This window comes from Pyxicephalus adspersus, chromosome 5 (genome assembly GCF_032062135.1).
Source record: "Pyxicephalus adspersus chromosome 5, UCB_Pads_2.0, whole genome shotgun sequence".
NCBI lineage: Eukaryota > Metazoa > Chordata > Amphibia > Anura > Pyxicephalidae > Pyxicephalus > Pyxicephalus adspersus.
In genome coordinates, this window is record NC_092862.1 from 44809155 (window position 1) to 44832308 (window position 23154).

General features: G+C 35.3%; 1 protein-coding gene across 3 annotated transcripts; it reads right to left on the bottom strand.

Annotated features, from left to right (window-relative positions):
• Positions 1-1828: 1828 nt before the first annotated feature.
• GATA6 (GATA binding protein 6) lies at positions 1829-22783 on the bottom strand. Of its 3 annotated transcripts, none has more exons than XM_072411329.1 (7): positions 22425-22783; positions 20673-21579; positions 14475-14641; positions 9897-10022; positions 8913-9006; positions 8033-8142; positions 1829-4557 (listed from the first exon to the last, which is right to left on the bottom strand). In XM_072411329.1, exons 2-7 carry the CDS (start codon positions 21532-21534, stop codon positions 4387-4389), a joined length of 1530 nt encoding a protein of 509 aa, XP_072267430.1. In that variant the 5' UTR covers positions 21535-21579; positions 22425-22783; the 3' UTR covers positions 1829-4386. The 3 variants fall into 3 exon arrangements, with proteins under 3 accessions (XP_072267430.1, XP_072267431.1, XP_072267429.1); XM_072411330.1 differs by having other exon boundaries at positions 22287-22425; XM_072411328.1 differs by lacking the exon at positions 22425-22783 and adding an exon at positions 21884-22245.
• Positions 22784-23154: the final 371 nt, after the last annotated feature.

Genomic DNA, 23154 nt, shown 5'->3' on the forward strand with positions numbered 1-23154 from the left:
CACAGGTGCTTACATTATTTACTTTGTCATATGTGAACCGGTGTCTCTTTTTCTACTGCAATTATGTCCTTCAAACAAGGCTATTTGTAAAAGTGTTTGCTTATTAGCACTCATTACAGCATTATTTTTACCTGGCTATATATTACAAATCTGTACTCTTCAACACATATTACAGTTCACACAGTTCATTTATTTCACATGTTGTTATGCTGTGATCTCTGTTATTAATTATTTATGTAAAAGCTTTGAGAATTGTGCAATGAAATGTAGGCAGGCAAACATGGCCTAGACAAGGGTGTGTAACTGAAAGTGACAATGGTTTATCGTTGTAGAAAACCTCTGATCTGATCTTAGGCCCAGATATAGTCTTGTTTGAGAACACTCAGGCCAACTTTGTATAGCAGTTTTCAGTACTGTTTTTGGTATGAATTTTTAAGATGCCTGAATTGGCAAGTTTCTGTTACGGTAAAATAATATTAGTGAATAGTCTAGAGTCGTGTATCTCGACCTTTTTAATGTGGGGGGATCCCCTTGAAATAACTGTTATAAATACTATATCAACAACTTAGTACAATACTGGCTATTGGGAAGAATGTCACCCCTACAGATGTCAAAAAATATTGTTCAACTGTTCTGAGAGGCACAAGTTGCTCATTGCTCAAGGAACCCCTGGCAACCTCTAGAGGAACCCTGATGAGAAACATTGCTCTAGTGCAGGGGCGTCAAACTCAAATACACAGTGGGCCAAAATTAAAAACTTAGACAAAGTCGCGGGCCAAACTTGAAACTGAAATATCACCGCTACTACAATTCCCTGCGTCAAGAAAACAATTCAATGCGTGCCTAATGTTATGAGTGGCTGGAACTCCCTCTTCACTGAAATAACACTGCTACTATGAATCCCAGCGTCTATAAAACAGTCCAATGCGGGGCCACGCATAGGCAGAGAGGCCGCTGGTCTATAGACGCGAGTGATGCCACTACTACAATTCCCAGCATCACTTGCATCTATAAAACAGTTCAATGCAGGGCCACGCATAAGCAGAGAGGACGCTGGTCTATAGACAAGAGTGATACCGGGTATTCCAGTAGCAGTAGCGGTGGGCCAGCTGCAATTCATATTTAGGATTTCTTTGGGGGTCAAAAAAAGGACATCGCAGGCCAGAGTTTGACAGCCCTATCCTAGAGATTAGATTAGTAAGCCATGGGGTAGAGACCTAAATTCCAGGGCAAAATTTAGGTTCACAACTGGGGAAGTCCTTGTTCCCAAAACCTCTCCTCACATCTCAAAATCTCAATTTACCTAATCTTTGTTCCTGTAGGACAAAAACCTTCTTTAAAATCTAGAGTGAAGTAATCGTTCCACTTTAAGATCTCCTTCCTCAAGCAACATAGGGATCCAAATTATGCAGGGCACCTAAAACTATATTGTGCATAGAGGTATTCGGGATAGGGGAAATGGCTCAGGGAAAATTGTAATAGTAAAGTTAAGACACTTTCTACAAATTTAATGTATATGAATCATTGCCTAATTTGCATAATTGTTTTAGTGTATCAACCAAGTCAAAAATAAAAGTTTGCTAATCCCTCACGTGTACTACTTTACCTCTGTCTGCACAAGATGTCAAGTGAAATATTCATTGGGAGTAAGTAACACTTACTTCTTTTCGCTTCTTTTCTAAACAAGTTATCAGTCATTCACCAGCCTACTCTCCATTCTGTCACTGCAAACTCCCAATGAGTGTGCACAGATTTATGGCTGGCATTGTTAAAACAAAGACATTCTCCACATTAGAACTACTTTTACAGAAAGAAAAAAATCACAGCGGTCAATAAAAACAATAAGCCATTTTTATTATTTTTAAAGGTCTATTGTTCAAAACAACATCCCATAAAAAAAGGAAAAAAAACATAAAACCAACTTAGCAATGTGCCAGTCACACAATTTTGGTTCATTACCTTAAAACATATATACATATTTACCAGATGAACTTTCTCAAATATATTGCATTTTTGCACACCTTTACATTTGACAGAAAATAGGTAGTGGGGTTATTTGCATTTTTAACAATAAAGACCATTTTCCTGAGAATCTTTGTTCTTCAAAGTAAAATTAAAATTAAAGAGAAAACACAAAATGCTAGCTTCATTCTTCTAAAGGGATCGCCTGTCACAAACGGGGAACGTTATAAAAATGCCAGCTTAACATTATTAAATAATTAAAAGTACCATTAAGTTACATTGTATACATTTGATACAAAAAGTTGTTAAATCTTGTGTAATTGATTTAACACTGATTGCTGCAATGGCAATTGCACTTCTTTTGTCTTCACAAAAATATATTGTATTATGGAAAAAATACAATTTGCTACCCTGTACGTAAATAGAGATGGCTTAAACCAGTCACATTTTACTTCATATAGAAACACAAAAACCCTCCACCTGAACATTGGCTTCAGAATTGTTGGATAATGTCATGTATACATAGAATGGGCTCAGCAAAGCCAGGTTTCAGTTGTACCATGAAGAAATTTCTGTATACCACCATGAGTATAGTAATTGTCAAAAAAAGCTCCAGGTGAATTCACCATGCTCTCCTTCTTTACATATTTGGTCACCCCTTTATGAAATGAAATACTAATGGTACAAAAAGGTAATACCTATTCATTTTAAAGTAGAGTTCCAGAATTCCAAATCTTGGAAAGCGAGAATAAATCCTCAGTCTTACTACTTTCTGTGCCACCATTGGTGAGTTTCCCTTCCACTTCCTGTTGTGTCAATGAAATATGAAATGAGAAGAATCTCTCCAGTGGGGACTCAAATAGCAGTAAAAGCTCTTTCATTGGTAAAGCAGGGAAAGCTTTGAATCTAAAAACACTAAAAACTTGTCAGAAGTTTATTCCGTTGCATAATCTGCACAAACAAAAAACACATTTGGCTCGAGTTCTATTTTAATTAAAAGAAACCAACTAAACATGATGAATGAATTGCTCCTATTTTTGCTCCAGGGATGAACATAAATCACCATAGTGAAATTTTTGAAACAATAGTAGTGTCTTTTATGCCTTTCTTTATTCATTTTTAATCCTTTCCAACAAGAATTTAAAGTATAAGTAAACTTTCAAAGTGCACTTATCCTTTATTCCCCCTGACCTGAAATAATTTATCAGATGTAAATGTTCTTCTCTCCCATCCAATCTTAGGTGAAAATCTTCTGTGCTCTGGCCATGCACAGTAAGTTCCCCTAGACTATGATGGAAACATTGAGATGGGTATGCATCAGAGAATAGGGATGGTGGTACTTGCTATGTCAAAACTTTAAGGCCCAGTTGGTGGAAGCTCTATACCAAAAAAACTGTTTGCTGTCTATAGGATTCAGCAAACCTCATAACTGATTATAACAAAGGTGTTGGATGGTAGTTAGTATTTTGGTGAAGTGGATTACTCAGATATTAGTTACCACAACCAATTGCACTAATCACTTAAAACTTTGTACTCTTGGTGGGTTCATGTGAAGTGTGTTGTTTTTTCTAGATTATGCTGGCCACATTTCATTTGCTTTGGTGAATTACATAGACCAATGATTTTTAGGACACAACGTGCTCCAGAAAGACGCAATAATAGGCACTGCCTTTGTTTTTTGTAGTGTAAATAATAGATCATCTAGTAGTGTGTGTATATATTGGAGAACCCAATCTAGCACCATAAAGACTAGTGCTAAATGTATACTATAAACTGCTAAAGCTGGTGTTGATCTTTTTTCTAACAAGTTAATATGATGTTTCATTTGCTCATCTTCATTTTAAAAATAAGCTTCTGAAAGGGCTCCTGGTAATTCTGTCCGGCAATATTGTATTCACCAGCATAGGTTTATACTTATTTTTTAAGGATTCTGATTATTGTAGTGAAAGGAGTGATTGTAAACCTTTGCTGAGATTATCACAGAGACTGAAACATTGGATCCAACCAAACATGATAGATAAGGCAGCAGGAAGGAAATCCACCACTTGCAAACCTTAAAAAGAAAACTTGGTGGAGCTTCTTCTCGAAAGGCAGCATTCCTCAATGCGTGCTGGAGTATACAGGCTTATATCTAACACAGTCATTGCTTTCATCCATGTCTGAACGTTCAGTCAATGGTGGTTTAAAAAGAAAGTAGATAGGGAAGGTGTGTATCTCAAAACCAAGCCTCTTGCATAGATGAAGAGCATATCATTACATTCCCAACAAAGCTCCACTTGAACTGAAACACTAAAAATAAAAAAGCAAAGAAAATATTCTTTATGGAAATGAAGAAAATGTTCATTGAGGGTCCAGAGTCTGTTAACTCGCTATAAAAAGCACTCATGAATGAAGAGGTTGCCAAGACTATTCTGGTGGTAAAAGTCAAGCTGAGGCCAGAGCACACCATGTATCTTGTCGGACTGATGCTCCAACGTCAGAGGAGGATCCCAGGATGACTGCTGAATACAGAGCATCTTGTCCTGTGTACTTTAATGTATTGTTATCTGGGCTGGTGCTTCCACTTTGCTGAGAAGACATCATGGATGACCCCACCTGTAAAGAAAGTTATATTTTACTTTTTAGCTATAACAAAATTTTCTACTCACATCTTATCATATCATCATATCATACCAAAATCTATTACCTGTCTTTATAATTACTGAGATAGTTTTTCAAAGTAAATTTCTTGGTTAGCCAAACATTTTAAACATGACAAAATGTATTTTTATCTAATTCCGGATGTTTCTAGGCCATCACAATGTTGGCCATACACTATTTTAGGAGATGTTTATGTTGCAAGGGTATTTTATAGATACTTATGTATAAGAAGGGAATTTGATGCATTTCCCCAACCTAGTAAAACGTTGGTATAGAAACCTATACTTAATACATTTGTTTGTAAGTTTTTTTCTGTATATATATATATATATTTCCCAAAATGCTATTGTTTTCCTATGTATTTTCCTACAGAATGCACAAATACAAAAGCAAGTTCTCAATTCCTTTTCAGGTGTCCGTTTGATATTTTTTTATTGTTTGCTTCCAGGCAACCTGACTCTTTATTGCTACTCTGAAAAAAGTATTTCATAAATATGTATGATAATAAAAGTAATTTGTGGTAATAAAATGTTTTACATGTGTTTCTGATGGTTGCACAATAAATCGGTAAAACTACCAAAAAAAAATCCAGCAGTAACTGGAAGTGAGCTATTATTACAAGTCATAAAACAAAATCCTATTTAAGCCTGTGGATGAACTGTTTCTGCTGGTAAATTTTTGGAATCATTAAAACTATTGCAAGCTATTGTAGCAACACCTTTGTACCTTCCTTATCCGCCATGTTGAGAAATGATCTAATACACCGTTGGTTGTTGCCAATTATTTATTTATAAGGAGAGAGGTTATGTGGTTAAAAAAAAAATCTATTGGGATTGGGACATGACCTTTTTATCTACTGTTGTTATTTATGCTGCACTAGAAACTTAGTCATTTCTTTTCTCAACAATATCTATTACTTTGTGCAAAGGCTTCCAAATTCAAGCTGCAAGATAGATATGTGCTTTGCCTCTCAGAGGAATTCACACAGCCAGACATATCAGGCACACTCCGCTAGGAATTCCACACAGCTAGACTTAAGTTGTCACTGTAAATTATGGCATCAGGGTTTGCAAGAAGGATCCAATAACTATGGAATTGCAGTAAAGGGCCAATAATATTGAGTTAGTTTATTCCCATTTTGTGATTTTGATTAATTACCCTTACTCCACCCTTCCTAAAGTGAACCGGTCATGAATTTGTTTTAACATAACGTTAATCATTCAAAAAAGTAGGTGTTTTATGCTAGCATGGTGAACCAGTGCCATTTCACGGGGGACATTTAAATAAAGGGACAGGAAAATAATTTTCTTTACGCTCGTGGGAAAAAGGGGCCCACCAATAGAAATATTTATGACAGATGTCAGATGTTCTAAAATTGCCTATATCTTAGCCGTGTGTCATAAAGCTGGGTTCTTGTAAACTGGGAAGCTTTACAGTCAGACCTCAATTTTAAAGGAATGTAAAATAAAAAGATAATATTAATCAAATCACCTTTCGATTAATGCAAGCACGAAATAACTTGGCCAAAGCAAAATTACTTCTTTAGTATAGTTGATTTAATTATCAACCCTTTACTAAAGGGTCTTTACTCTCCAAGGCACAAGTAATATACTCATTCTTCTTAGCATTTGCAAATTCATTTTACACATTATATACATTTATATATATATTTGTTGCTTCCCTTTTCAGAGGTCATTCATATGTCTAAATGTTATAGAAACTATTTTATCATCTTCAGAGGACATTTACTTTTTAATTACCCTGCACACCACTGAATAACTACAGTGGAACCGAGGATTGAGCATGCTTTCTACCTAATTATTAATAGATGTTTATAAACTATAAATGAGAAGTGTTTAAGATGTAGATTTAGCTTGGCAGACTGAAATGTCTAATGATTAACTCCTGAATAATATGCCCCAGAATATAATGCAAACACACATATAGTTATAGTTAATGTATTATATTAAACCTCTACATATTAACATGAAAATCCATATTGCTGGCTTTGGTACAAATGTGAGCATCCCTGTGTGTAAAGATTTGGGTGTGTAGGTAAAATATCTGTGGTATGAAGATGAAAGTGCTGACAACACTTTTTAGTGAATGGATTTATGCCAGAATCTCACAGTGCTGGGAACTGTTTTGCAATAAATCCATTTAGTGCCCTAAACAGTAAATTCTTTTAGCATTCCTTCACTTCAACTGAGCAATGCTCGCATATTGCTGTAATCCAGCGGTTTTTAAACGTATGAATATCCAGGGAGCATATGTAATGATATAGACTAAGCAGAAGTCAGACAACCGCCATTTGTGTCCCTGAGGTTGCATCACCAAAAAATACCTGTATCCTTGTGTGTGTACTATTAGAAGTCTCTTTGGGGGTTGATGTGAAATAAAGTACATTTATAAGGGAAATGTACAGGTCGAAATAGATTAAGAAGAAATTAACTAGAAATATATCCATGTTCTGTGGGCTAATTCCGTAAATTCCCTAAACAGAACTAAGTTTTAATTGTCTTTGGACTTGCTTAAAGTATATTTACAAATGCCAAAACATTTTAAAATAATGTTTAGAAAATATATGTATAGAATATGTTAGAAAAGGGTTAGAAAAGAGTAAAAAAAATGTTTTAACTCTGGCCCATAGACAGGAACCAGAAAACAGCTGTTACTAGAATGAGTGTCTCAACTAGAAGATTTCCTATCTATTCCTGTTCTGGTGAACTAATTTTTTTTGTTTTAAGTCACTTTCATTTAATGTCACAATGGTCACCAGTAAAATAGAAAGGGTACATTTTTCTATTAGATACACAGACCACAACTGAAACCTGATTTGGCTGCTAACCATTCCCTATTTTACCAAAACTTGTGCCTTTAGGTACATGTTGGGTTCTCTTTATTGTGGTGTACACCAGCCATTTGGGGCCCGCCATGCTCACATTTTTAGTAATTATCTAACAGACAGCAGTAAATTTAGTAGGATATATGAATGAAGGGTTGGCTTCATCAGTGGAACAATCAGCCAATTCTTGGCTGTAATAGCTAGATTAGGTATTCTGGTTTACTGGTTTGAAAATGGAAAGTAGATTAGAGCTAGAGTATTATGAAAATGCCCAGAGAATTATTTTTAGTAGAATTAAAAAATTTACTAGACAGAACACTGAATCTATTATTATCTCAATGTTCTCTGCAAGAACACCTTCATATCTGATAGCATATCATTGAAAAGAAACGGCAGCATATAAAAATGTATTTCCTGTTTGAGCATGAATATTTTACATGTGTTCAGGTCGGACAAATGAAATTCTTGTGAACATACTATCAAGTACTGAAAGCTAAATGTTTGCTGAGATAACTTCCACTAGATAAGATAGGAAGGGAGATAAGACCGTGTATTGTATTCTTAAGCTATCATTATGACACTTACCCCAGAAGCATTGCCCTGATTGTTAGGAGATCCATTCTTTATACAGTCATCAGAGTTTGCTGGTGACGTTGTGGAAGTTGGAGTCATAGGGATTTGGTGGCTACCGGTACCTGAAAAGTAAAATAGTTTAAATACAACAATCACACTGAGCACTCAAAGTTCATTGACAATATTTGTGCATAGTGAAAAACCAATAAAAAGTTGATGAGCAATAGCATTTGGGAAGGACTCAAGCATTACATTTATTGGACTAGGCCTTGCCTTTAGTTTTTTTCCATTTCCTCTGTCACTGATTATTTCTATCACTGTGTTTTGCAATTTTGTTCTTCTCTTCCTGTTTCTAATGTCTTCCACTTTCAAATCACAGAAGCATGTTAATTCTTTTAAGAGGCCATCTCCCTATGTATTCTTCCCTGTGTACTCTTTGGCCCATAGTGTCAGACAGCAAGTTTCTAAAACATTTCCTTCCTGGCACGAGATGCTATAATGCACACAGTTTATAAATCATAGCTGTCCCACACTACCCCAAACACTATGAAAAGAATACTCTAGCACTATGTGTGCCTTGGTTACAGGCGAGAGACTCAGGACCTACAGAAGTATGGAAAACTTGAATATCTGATCAATAAGCAGGAATTGCTGTCTCTGATATACTTATAGCCTCAATATATTTAAAATATGATATATCAAGCAAACAAAATAATAAAGTTAAATTCGAGTAAGCATTACTTACAAACTTAACAGTGACTTCAAATGTTTTTCACGTTACAAGGTTATGTTTTAGATACAGAATTATAGCAGTCAGTCAAACACGCACAACTCTGCAAAATATTTCTGCTAAATGTAACATATATGGTAACCAATATAGGAACTTATGTACCGTTACTAGAGGATGCTTTTGATTTGTTAAGATTCTTTGGCTTTCTTTTTCTAGTTTGAATTCCATCTTTCTTCATAGCCAGTGGCCGTGGTACCTGCAATAGCAAAAGAACAAGTTTTATATTATTCTAACGAACATGATTTTTTGCATCATGCAGTCATTAAAACTGAGTTGATCGGCTTTTATTTAATTTTTTTTACTCTTTTATTTTTTGCTGTTGCTTTAAAAAATGTTTTTTTTTTTTATTGAGTCAAGCAGCAACCAATATATAGATGACAAATATATAAAAAGATATGCATGAGCAAACAATAAGGGGATACAAGATTCTCTAGATGTTAGCACTTCATGTACTCTTAATTGTACAATACTTAGAAAGCTACAATTTTAGGTTGCTAAAAGTCTTAAGAATGCTTTTATACCATAATAGCAACATTTTAAAGCATGAATTAGTCAAGCGGTTTTTTATGAATAAAGTGGCGCTGAAAATTTCCGTCAGCTTTAGGTACTTGCAAACCGCCTCTGCAACATCGACCCCAATTACAGAGAAACATCAGAGAGTCACTGAAGCAACACTATATTGTAATCTAATCAATTATTATTATTATTATTATTATTAATATTAATAATAATAATAATAATTGTTTTTCATTGTATTGTGAAAGCAGACAAATATATTTTGTAAAAGCAGACACATATTTTTCTAAATGATCCCAAAAGAATAATATAAAAGTAGAATATAATAAAGCTGAACTCCTGGAAGATGTAAAGGCCACTCATGAATCTAGCTTTGGATTTATTATTTTAATGCAAAAAATATAAATATTAAAATTACCCACTTTCAGTCAACAGTACTGCAAAATAAAGATGAGTAGGTCCGGGAGTTAATCAGGGTTCTGCATGCCAATATCCTTCTAGCAAGGCCAATTACCACTTGCAACCAAAGCAGTGATATGGCTGTTGCGAGGTCTCAGTAATAACACTTACCCCGTGTAGTTTCATGTAAAGGCCGCAGGCATTGCATACTGGCTCTCCCTCCGTATTCCTGCGCCATAACGTCGTTGTTGTAGTATGACAGTTGGCACAGGCCAAGCCAATTCTTCTGGAAGATGGCTAGATAAAATAAAAGGAAATAGAGCTGATTATTCCACCATAGATTAAATACAGCAATAAAACAGGTGTTTTTCTCTATAACTTTTAATATTTCACAAGAGACAGACAAAAGGTACAGTATTGTACATGGTAATAGTGTGGGGTGCAATTATCTGCTAATCTTAAGTCAATCTTTATATTTATCTGTTTATAGAAAAAGAACAGAAACGTTCTTACTGAGATAAAAGATATCATAAACCATCATTACTAGTAAATCAGATAATATGGATACGTTTATTGTGGAGAATATGTTCTACGGCATTTTATTTTGTTTTTATTTAGTAACTGATAAAGATTTATTGGTTTCCCTTCTTTAGTCTATGAAACAATAAAGGTTTCAGCGGGTTTAAAACTCCAACCATTCACAATAATATTAAATCATTTTAAATTCTACCTCTAAAGCCTGTTACAAAGCCACACAGTTCAGAGTGAGAATGTGATAAAACAATGTATTAGCAGAGGTTCGTTCCAGAAAAAAATGCAGGAAAACCCATCAATAGATCCAGACATATAATTAGCTGAAATTGACTTTTTTTGTGAAAGCCAAGGAATAAAAGGGAAATATGCCTACAATTTTTTCCACATATATTTTTGGATCAGTTAATAAATATGTCATACAGTAATTTCTGCCAATACATATATTGTGTCATGACAAACCCAGTTTTATTTGTCCAGGTTTGTTTAACGATGAAATAAACTGAATATTTTGTTGCAATTTACAGCCCAAAAATTGTTTTCAAGGCCATCTGTAAATGGCCATTTGAACGTCTGCCTGAGCCTCTATTGTACCTGATTATTACACAGTGTGCACTGCAAATCATCCCAGTAGGACATGTTCACTCAGCAAAACATTTCTATATCGAATGTGACTTCCCTTTACTGGTACAAGTCAAGGACATTGACTGCACTAAGCGTCATAGCAAATGTGAACACAATGTGAAATATGCCTGTCTGCACAGATATGGGACTATAATATTTAAGCTATGTCACTATACCACACCATTGATACAAGCTGGTATTTTAATATTCTATAAAGGAGAATAAATGGCAAGCGTTCAATAAAGGCTCAGTCCTAAAAAATAAAAAAAACTTCAGAATACGTTCTTTAAAAGTCACTGGCTTATTGCCATTGTAATCTCCTTTCTGATTTAGTGACATATGTTATTTGTATTCTCCCTCATTTCCCCATATATCTACCATATTATAATTGGCATTGCTTTATGTAATATCAGTTTTTTAGCAAAATCTGGCCGACTTGTTTTGTAACAATAAATAATAGATGCCATATGTACAGTACAAATTTCTTTTTTTCTAACTACCTGAAAGCTTTTCAATGTGCACAGTACAAGCAAGCTAGATTTTAAGATATAATTATTATATATATATATATATATATATATATATATATATATATATATATATAGGTAAATGAGTCTGGGAGTGTCTACAGTTATATGCAGTACATACGCTCTGAAATACAAACTTGTTATAAGACTATTTCAGCATGAGATGTTGTTCTATGATATTGTGACATAATATTTAATATACTCTGGACAGCAGAATAATCATGCTAAAATAGGCCTACAACAATAATTTAATATAGATTTACCCAACCAGTCAATTGAATAAATACAGATAAAAACAGGTAACGATAAATGTATATTTCTGTAAATGAGCTTTTATTTAGCATCCCCACCCAGAACACATATTACCCAACCTTGCCTTTTACAAAAAAATTTTTTTGTGTTTAGAGGATATCAATATTTATGTACATTATATATAAAATGAAAAATACTGTATGTTGATGACTGCATGCCATTAATGCATGTAATAATTTAGCAAGTTCATTTTTTTAGTTCAGTGTTATGCATCTATACCACTGTCAGTTTATAACCTGTTTTGTGTGTGCTATCCATAATTTAGCATTTTTATGTTTTCCAGCTGTCATTATTAGACTTTATAACACATGCCGACACCTCAACATTAATGAGATATGTCAACGCATTACACAGAGGGGGATTAGAACCAATTAAAGCAAAGGTTAATCTGTGTGCATGTGTATTATAATATTTATATATTTAAATAGCTTTTTGTTTCTTTTTTTTAAATAAACGGTTGTTGCAACTGCACAAGCTCCCCTGGCTGTGTAATAATTGTCCCCTTTTCGTACAGCTTGACCTGCATGTAGATATAGCAAAATAAAGAAATGTGTCCATAAGAATGAATCTGTGTGTTATCATATTATATTTGAACTAGGTAATATTTTAATGATAATTATTTTTTGTATGTTTTGATTTTACTGGGAATCTCTTTCCAACACAATCACTTAAAGAAAGACTCACACATGTCTTCCCTGCACATTAATGTCATGGAATAACCTCACAATATAAAGTTCACTGAAGATGAAATGGAAGGGAACTTATCAAAGCAGACATTGTAAATGTGAAAAGAGTCTGCAACATAATGTTTTTTACTCTAGCACTATAACCTAAATACTGAGCGGTATATTTGCATTTTATACATGCACTCTGTCAGATATATAGGGCACAGTAGCATGTTTTATACATTTTTATTATTTTACAATTGATTTACCAGAACATGTGTCATGTGTCTCATGTGTCAAAAAAGAATTCCCTTTTATCCTAGTTTTTAGGTTTTTCTGCTTATTGGGTGGATGCTTCCTAATCCAACATGCATGCAACTAACATTGTGATTTATTCTTTTGATAACTATTGTATTAGTGCATTGTTCTTTTCATTTTTATAATTTGCCTTTATAGTAACATATTGAAATCATTAAAATTTAGAGTTTCAGGTGCAAAAAAAATACCATGTCGGCTGTGTGGCCATTAAATTGGTCTAAACACACCATGATGGAACTTTTAGGTATTATTAAGAAAGATAACAAAGACTGGTTGCTGATCTAGTAGTAAAGTACAAATTATAAGAATATATTCATTATAAAAATGGAAATTGGTGAATCCATATTAACATTTTTTTTAAAAACAAACTATCCCGCAGTTTGTGGAACAAAATGTTGGTCAGTTCTTAAATTACCTACAGATTTGTCATGAGCACAGGAAAATAGCAATCCAGGCAATCATGAACTATAAATGTCATGATTCTATTGTCACGTACTAACGAAGGGTAGTTCTTGAATATCACACCAGTAGTTTGCTCCCCACCATTGTTTGAGCCTACTCTAAACTCTCTGAACTGTGCTGGGAAAGTAATACCAATCTAGCACTAAATATTGGGCCTTTTTAACCTTTAGGACATATTAAATAAAATGCCTATACAGGTAGTTACAAATGCCTGTATTAGTGTATGTCTGCTAAAAACAGGTATGTTATTAATGTGTCTTCCTAAACACATGTAGGTCATCCCATACACAGAACTGCCATAGGAAGCAACATCAGGAAGGTCATTATTGAACAGAGCAATGCTGTGCAGCACATCAGCCTGTTTATTGTACAGCGCTACGTAAAATGTTGCGCCATACAAATCCTGTTTATTATTATTATTATTATTAATAATACTAATAATAGTAGCTAATAATTCTGATTTTCACAAATACATAGTCTTCTGGCTGACACTGTAATCTAATAAATACATGTATGGCTACTTTTTGAATTTAAATAATGACACGAGATCCTGGAATCCATATTGTGGGCATAAATACACACACATTCTATATAATGGAACCATTTTCCAAAAATGAAGAAGTATACTAAAGCTATAAAATTTAGACAGGTCCAATTAAAACAGTAATAGCTTTTCACAGAATGAATGTAAGTAAATAAAATGAACTGTTTCTCCCACAAATGTCCAGGGATGTGCAGATTTGCAAGCATATTATTGGCTGATTGCAGCAAATACAGCTTTACATTATTACCTATTATTCACTTTGTTAAGTGCACATCATTAAAAAAAAGTTTAAAAAAAAAAACATATTGGGCTGTTCACTGTTCATTGTGATTGTAATTAAAATATGCCATCTGTTTACCATGCATTCTTGTTCTCCTAACATAAGATTGGCTGATTATTTAGTAACATACTTAGTAAAGTGAACATTGCTGAGTGAATGTTCACTTTGCTAAGCACACATATTTATTCCTATAGTAAATCAGCCTCATAAAAGTTTATAATTCTGAGAGATTTAGGTGACTTTAATTAGAACAGAATGACCTGATCTACCTATATTGAATAGTGAAACATTCCCACTGGTGGTATCTATCAGCCCATAGCAATGAATACAAGGCTGGCAGAGTGAATTCCAAGAGAATTCCAAAGATTTGTATATGATCTGATCCAAGGAAAGGAATAATTCTCTATACATTGGTGTGAAGATGGATCATCCATACCAGATCGTGTGTCTCCCATGACAGCCCCCATACCCCTCCAGGTCACTCACCACTCTCTTCTGCTGTTTGATGAGCGGTCTGCTCAGGCCATTCATCTTGCTGTACAGGCCGCATGCATTGCACAGATAGTGACCGGTGCCGTCCCGTCTCCATAGGGGGGTCTGCACGGAGCCGCAATTCACACATTCTCTGCTCTCCTGGAGCTCATCCAGAACATCTGTAGACAAGACACAACGATCATCAGATCTCATCGTGCGATCTGTCAGCCATCACAAAGCTAAATGTTGTACAATACCACAAATAAAATCTCTATAGAAGAAGTAGAAATAGAATTGTTCTATGTATTGTGTTTCTCTGCGATATATATATCCAGGTTCTCCGTTGTCTGACAGATAATAAATAATACAGCATGATGGTGGTAGATCCCCAATTTATATTGCTGTTAATGTGTCCACAATAACCACAAGTCCCAGCATGTTATAATATCCAGGGGTTAATATTTACTATATCTTCTCTACAAAATTATAAAATTGTAATTACAAGTTCTATGTGTGCACTGACCCACAACCCTTCCCTTACCACTAATTATAATTACTGGCAAATTCCCCCCACACACCAGTCTGGTCCCAGCTACTGAACTGGGCTAGGGCAAGTCACTGCTATCCATATATCCCAATACTTTCCAAATTCTACATACTCATAGATAAAATGTTAAAGCTGTCAGCTCCTGTCTGGAGGAACAGAGATCATTCCTTCTAGTAATAAAAATTAAAATTAAATTTATGATCGGTAACATGAACAAATCCCAGAAAATGGATCATTACAGCACATGGAAGATCTGTAGAATAGATTGAATAGATGGGAACATTTCAGAATACTACAATAAGCAGTAATATCAGGCACATAATAAATTACTATATGCCTCCCGATCAATAATAATTTAGATTGACATTTTTGTTGCTATTTTTTATTATTCCAATTATTTTTCCGCTAAATCCAATAAATAAGGGCAAATACGAATGTTATAATATTAATAAAAAAATAAAAAAACAATTTACAAATCTGTATTAAAAATAAAAGGAGTAGCAGTCTAAATTATTATAAATAAAATGATCATTTGAATATCGTTACACTTTTGTGTCATAAATGTGGTGAATTATAATATAGAATTGCATTTGTAACCTTTAAACAAAAGTACATAGTACTAGCTTATTGTTACAATTTGTTCCCAATGTTTATACATTAGTATACACCTAGTGTAGGAATATGTTACTATATTCCAGGAAATGGCAATGTTACAAAATAGAAGCCAATTTTCAGAACTCAGCAGAGACAGTTTTTTTTTAAACTTTAGCAATCTATAAAACCCTGACACTTCAAGGACATTAAAGTTAAACAGCAATCCGTCAGACCATGGATGTGTCCCTATTATATTGCACAATTTAGAGCAATGAGTAATAGGTATAAATAACACCAGTTAAGGTTTAAACTCCACAGCAGGGTGTCTTTTCAAGAGAAAAAAAATTGTCATCTAAATATAAAATTCTGCTAAAGGTATTTTTTTTTAAAATATGTATGGCAATGGCTGTACAGGTGGTGACCCATGCCAAGGTTTACCAACTTGGAAAATTGGCTTTAATGGTTTATTTCACCGGACCATGTCAATAAAAAATATTATCTATAATATTATGATCTTGTATTTTGAGTATGATGGAAACCAAAACTTATTTGGTAATACAATAAAATATAACAATATACAATGTTATATATAAATATATTTCTTTTAGATTGTAAGCTCTCTTGGGCAGGTTCCTGTGTGTTTGTCTGTTATTTGCAACCCCTATTTATTGTATAGCACTGCGTAATATGTTGGTGCGTAATAAATATAAATACAGTTTAATATTAAATATATATATATATATATATATATATATATATATATATATATATATAATTATTTTAGAATATTAGACAGTTAGGTTAAGTAATTAAATGAAAATATTTCGTTTTACTTTGACTGCTCCCTTGATCTTCAATGACTGCAAGGAAAATCTCGGAGGAATTTTATGATAAACAGACTGTCATGGAGTTACAAATGGATCATCTCTGGAGGGGACGAGATACTTTGCAATGTTTACAAGCTGTGAGGAAACTGAGACCGGACAATGATGATTCTTTATTGAATACACCTCACATGGCTGCTGTCCTCTGCAGTTTTACATAAGGGTCATGTACTACCCGACGGTATAGGTGAGCTGCTCTCTAAATTTGAAGTATCCAGTACAATTCTATTTAATCAGACTCTGTTATATAAATTCTTCACATTGTGTCAGATATTAAAAAATCAATTGGCCGGGATTTTGCAGATATCTGAAGTGCGTAATTTTAATTAATGCGTTTGCTGAGTTTTTTTTTCCTTTTATTCAATGTGATGTTTCTATAATATCCTGATTGAGTATATCGTCATCCTGCAAATGTTCTATTCTGTTGTGCTGCTTGGACAAAACTGATACAAGTATTAGAAAAATTACCTAAATTAAATACAATCTTAAAACAGGAAACAATCTAATACAGGATGTAAAAGAAAATATAGAAAACTAGACCCCAGAGGATCCATTAACAAAGCCTTAAAACTGAAATAGCAATTCTTATTTTACCCAAGGGACTCTCATTGTCATTGGATTAAATTGTCATTTTAATAACTTTTATTTTAAAAAAATAGGATATTGATCCTTAATTAAACCCCAGTGCTCATTTTATAATACTGAGGATTATAAATTGTTCTTTTCTAGAAAAGCAACAAACACAACTCATTCAATTGTATATTGTTGTGATATGATATATTGTATCTGAGTGTGTATTATGTCACACCACAAATCAGATCTTGATCTTATATTTGAACATTTATGTATCTTCACAATATAAAATGTATTACTATGTATTGAGTCTCCTAGATAATGATGTACATTGCCTCACATGGATCACTCTCCTAAAGCAAGTGCTATGATATCATACAAGTCATTCAGAGTCCACAGATTGTACACACGACTATGTCATCGATCAAAGGGTATTATCTCCCAGATAAACCTGGGAATTATTGCATGGATCGAGTACCTTTATCAGTGTGATGGTTGTTTCCATATTAAAAATAGCAACAAAATCTAGAATAGCTGCAGTTTGATCCCGGTGTCAAGAATCCACTGGGTGTATAATAAAGGTTGCAGAGATGTCAGGAGCAGAGACAAAGCCAGGTGCCAAGTGTCACCTGGGGGGCTGTCAGCACTGGCCAATACATTGCAGTCACTTCAGGGCCCCTTCTGCACCAGTTAAAATATAGTATATTTATATATTAAAATAGAAGAATACAGGCAGCTGGATTTATGTGGACTTAACAATAATCAGGAAACCTGAATAACACCAGCCATATAGGAATGACCAGACAGGGGACGCAATCTGCATGGAGTTTGTATGTTGTCCCCATGTTTGCATGTGTTTTCTCCCACAAGCCAAACGCTTTTTTAATTGTGTTGATTGCCTTTTCCCTGAATTCAAATTGGGCTATGATTATTTTATATGACTACAACAGGGCGTTATATTTAGAGTTAGTGACCTGACTATGAACTGCAAGGCGCTGCGGTACATGTCAGCGCTATATAAATAAATAAATAAATACATACATACAATCTACGCATCCCGCTCAATTACAATAGATGGCAATGTAACAAAGATCATTATAGTGTAGATTTATGTCAATAATAGTTGAAGAAATGTTATATATATATATATATATATATATATATATATATATATTCACCTGGGTTTGAATGTTAGGAAAGGCTATGACCTCAACTTTTACTTTTACTCCCACATTTTACTTAACCTGACTGCATTATTTGAAAATAACAGAGACTGAAAAGGCAACCTAATGAAACCACAACGGGCTCCAGCTTTTAGAAAGATTTTATGCTGCAGATAAACTTATTCTTATAGATGATATTTTGTTACAACTATGAAATACAATAAATAGAGGAGCGATGAGACACATATTTATATGTATCTATAGTGGGGGCATTTTTCTATATTACTATATAATACAGATATATTATTCAATTAATGGATATGTAATGTTTATACTATTTCTGGATTATAAACATATAAAACATAATACACTACAATAGTAGGTTTTGGTCTTTCGCCCTACGTTATATTATTGTCTCCTAATTCCCCACCCTATAATATTATGACTGAATAAAATGGGCAAGACCTAGTTTGTTTGATTGAAATACAAAATCGCTTTCTTCTTTTAAATAAAACCATATTTGACTTTTTATAAATGACTCATTTTCATGGTGGGTATAGTTGTCACGTTAAGTTGTTTTTTTTTTTTTTTTGCTATATTTTGCTTAATAAATAAAAAATAAGGGCCTGACAATAAATGCAATGCAAAGAAAAGTATATGTATTCCACATTCCAACCAATCAGATGTTTATTTTCTGCGCAAAAAAAAATTGAAAAATCTGATTGGTTAGAAGAACACCTTAAATGTACTTTGGTTTCCATAAATCAGACATGTGGGGTTGCTTGGAACACACAAGTGCATGCTTATATACATAGTTATTCTGTGTAATGAGATACTTGCTACTGATTATAAATTCGCAGTCCAAAAACCCAAAAATAAGATTTGTTTGATTATGTTGTAATTAAATTGAACCTTAGATTCTATTTAGGCAGATATTCTGTTAGGACAAACATGTAACATATAATGATCTGTAGAGACAAGAGCCTAGCCTGTAAAATGAAAACGGTATTCCTACAGGAAAAAATAAATGATTAATGGGAGAGGGAAAAATAATGAAGCATGATAAGAACACTGAAACCACGACTGGCCCTTAGAGGGCCACAGATCACAGGCCTGCTATAGGATATTGGCTGACTGTAAATAATTATAACTCGAGAACAAGTGAGAAACCACCATTCAGATTGCAAAAAAATAATAATAAAAGAAAAAGCAGCACATCTGCTGCTATGGGCAAAGGTTCCACACTTCTGCTCCAGGTTTCTCCAGCTAGATCATCCTAATAGAATGCATTGGAAGGCTAGTCAATGTGACAGCAGGAAGTGAGAGTGCATTCAGCCATGTGACACCAATTGAAAGACAGTGACAACGCTGGGACAGTGGTTACTTTCCATCCCTTGTGTTATTTTATAGTGTTTTCTATTAAAGTGATCCCAGCCATCTGATAACACACTGACATGGCTACACCGCACATGAAGGATGGTGTGTCACTGGACAGTTACATGCTCCATGTGTTCTTGCTTGTGATGTTAATATAAATACTTCACCAGTGTTTCTATTATAAGAATGGATTACCTGGTGATCAGCAACTCATGTTTGCAGTATTGGAGGAAAATATAAAATCTGTAGCTGATGATACTTTAGATCACATGGTGAAAATGGTTAACATATGGACATATGTAGTTACTCATTAGCTAAAGAGACACATGGAATGCCCTGGATCCTAACAATTCTAATAACAATAATAATCAATTATAAAAATGATCAACAATACAAAAAAACTTCACACTGTAAACCCAGCAATAAACATTGTTAATTCTATAGGACTTTCCTCTTAAACAAAAATAATTCATACTGTAAATGAATATGAATCTTGTCTTTTTGTAACCTGACTCACTAAAATTGTATATCTGTGACACAATATTAAACGAAATAATAGTACATCGACCAATGTGCACATCACAATGGAACACGACTTCTGGAACATCACTTACTGCTTATCTAATTAAATTAGCATTTTATCCCCAGTAATAACTTCTAAGTTTAAATACCATGGCAATTACATTCAAATATATATCCACTTATATCGCTGAATTTATTCTGTTAGATCTTCATTATTATGTTTGTAATAAAATAGATCTTCCTAATGATAAAAATGATTATTATAATTAATAATACGTTAAATGCATATCTTCTCTTATATCACAGGTAGGTAGATAATTGCATTTACCCGCATAACGTTTCAATTCTAAATGGCCTTTATCTATTATGGACAGAATATTTAGGTACAGGTGATATATATATAAAGTGCAGGATATTCTAAGCAAGACACTAAATCCATCTACCTGGTTGTTTGTCACAGAATATTCAGATATACATTATCATAGCAGATTCCTATAGAGAACAATAACATTCCATAGGTAATTATTTATTATGAGTGCATTTTCCTTACCTCCAGGATGCCCTCTTACAGGAATGCCAGTTGGTCTGCTGGGAAGACTGTGAAGCATGGAGCTGTCAAAGGGTCCTGCAGGCCAGGCTGTGGTCAGAGGAGGTGCCATGTAGGACGAGTATGGACTAGCATAAGATCCGTTTATAGGCCGAGCCAAAGGAGTATATTGATCTCTGCCATTCACGGCGATGCCATTGTTGTAGCCAGCGTCTCTGTTGTTCCCATTGGCCATGGGTGGACTAGGAGAGTAATGGTATCTGCTAGAGGCATGTGGACTATTGCTGGTATATGAGGAGGTCTCTGAAGTTGGCTGGGACCACACTGAGTGATTGCCCACAGAGTGGGATCCCTGGGAATGGCCACTGCCAGGCAGGTAGGAGATGGATGTAAGCATAGATCCAACCCTGGTAGTGGGCACATAGACTGGAGAGCTGGCAGCGGAGTGCATGAAGCTTCCTGGTGACCCATCATAGCCAACGGGCCCCTGGGTCGCAGTTATGGTCAGGGTTTGGTACATGTCCCCCTGGGGCTCAGGCAAGGTACCAAACCTCGATTCTCTGTTGGGTAAGATCAGTTTGTTGATGTGATCTAAATCCCTGAAAAGTATGATGTCTTCCGGGTTATGCAGGGTGGGGAAATGGGTAAGACCAAGGTGGTGGGCAGTCGTGGGCGACCTGCCCTCCTGTAGGGACTGATTCCTCTCCGTGTCCGACTGGGGAGCCCTGCTGGAACCCAGGTCTCCCTGAGAGCAAGACGAGGGGGACGAGGACGAGCTGTCCGGTTCTTTGATTTTGGAAGGGTACAATGCGTTTCCTATGCTGAGTCTTTTGACATCAGACCAGGAGTCCTCAGGAAGGTCCATCCAGGTAGGCAGATGAACAGGAATGGGCACCGAAAATCGTGCGTCCTTTTAGAGACAATCCATGGAGAAAAGGAAGAAGACACAAGATTAGGAGACACCAAAACTACATACAGTCCAATTTATCGCTTTAAATAGCAATCCAATAAACAAAGAGGCATACTCAATGAATTGAAAATCAAATTAATAGACCAGACAGCAAATGTTATCAACAGTCCCAAATGACAATCCCATTATGTAAAAGTTCCTAGTAACAATCTACAAAACAGGAGAATTGTTACATGACCAAGGCTACAAGCTGACAAAAGCCACCCATTTGTGAATATGTCCCCAGCCAGCACTTTGTATATACCATATCCTGCAGCTCTGGGAAGTTGTGCTGCCTTTCCTTGTGTAGGAGAGGTGCTGGCCTCACATCCACATACTCTGACTCAGTCCTATGGGAGGGGAGAACTGGGGAAAGCCAATGTACCTTCACAAGCAGCTTTGTGCCAGGCAGCACCATTTACTTAGGGCCTCCCAAGGTTTACATACTGCTGCATGTTTCAGGCAACACACCTTGCAAATGGCACATTTCCACTATCAACAGTATCAGTCACAGGACTAAGAGCTAAGAGCTGGCACACTTAAAGCCCACTGACTCCCTACCATTAGTCTGGTGCCTGGCACTGCAGCCAGGAGCCCCACTACAGGCAGCTGGATCCTTCTTCACCCCCTTAACCCTTTACCCCCCATAGAGTCTTAGTGTCAGTTACCTGAACTTGTTATACTGAAGATATTTCCCAGATCCTCAGTATAAGGAAGAATGTCCCATACAAACTTTCCCAGCGTCTGATGTTGGATCAGAAGACAATGTATCCCCAGATGATATAGAATTAAGAACATGTGCTAACCTATATCCTCGCAGAGCCCATTGATGGTGCAGAGATCCAGCGATGTGTACAGAGTGCAGGTCAGGGCAGACACGATTGTGGGGCTCTTCTGTGTTGCTGCAATGTGAGGCAGGAGGAGGAGGAGGAGGCGCCTCTTACAGCTCTGGCTGAAATTGCTGCAACTTCTGATTGGATTCATGCAACTCTAAATAAACACTGTGCTCCACAGGGGTGCTAGTCCTAGCACTTTACATGGAGCCCACTGTAAACACTGTATTGGCCTCATACAGGCAGCAGAGACAGGCTGACTGATGTCTTATGCAGCCCACAATGGGGTGTGTGTATCTATCCAACAAGGGGGCTACAAAAACACGAGCCTCTTCTCAAACACATTAATGACTTATGTTCAAAGACTATTTAACAGCTTTACAACTCACAGCAGCTCTGCACTCTTATGAATACAGACAAATTCCCAATATCAAGCCTCTACGCTACCCCCATTAACAATTCACAGCCCCTGCTCACTTTATGCCATTTATTTAATTAGCTCAGAAATTGGAAAGCTGAGACCTAATATATAAATAATACCTAGGACCCTCCAGAATAGATTACAAGTTACTTTTTTGTGTAGTACATGTCAGTAAATAGACTCCTCCTTCTCATTGTGAACAGGTAAGTCAAAGGCAGGTCACACAGGTAGGCTTCTAGTCCCCTGACACCTACAAGAAAAACCACTTCTCTGGTTATCTGT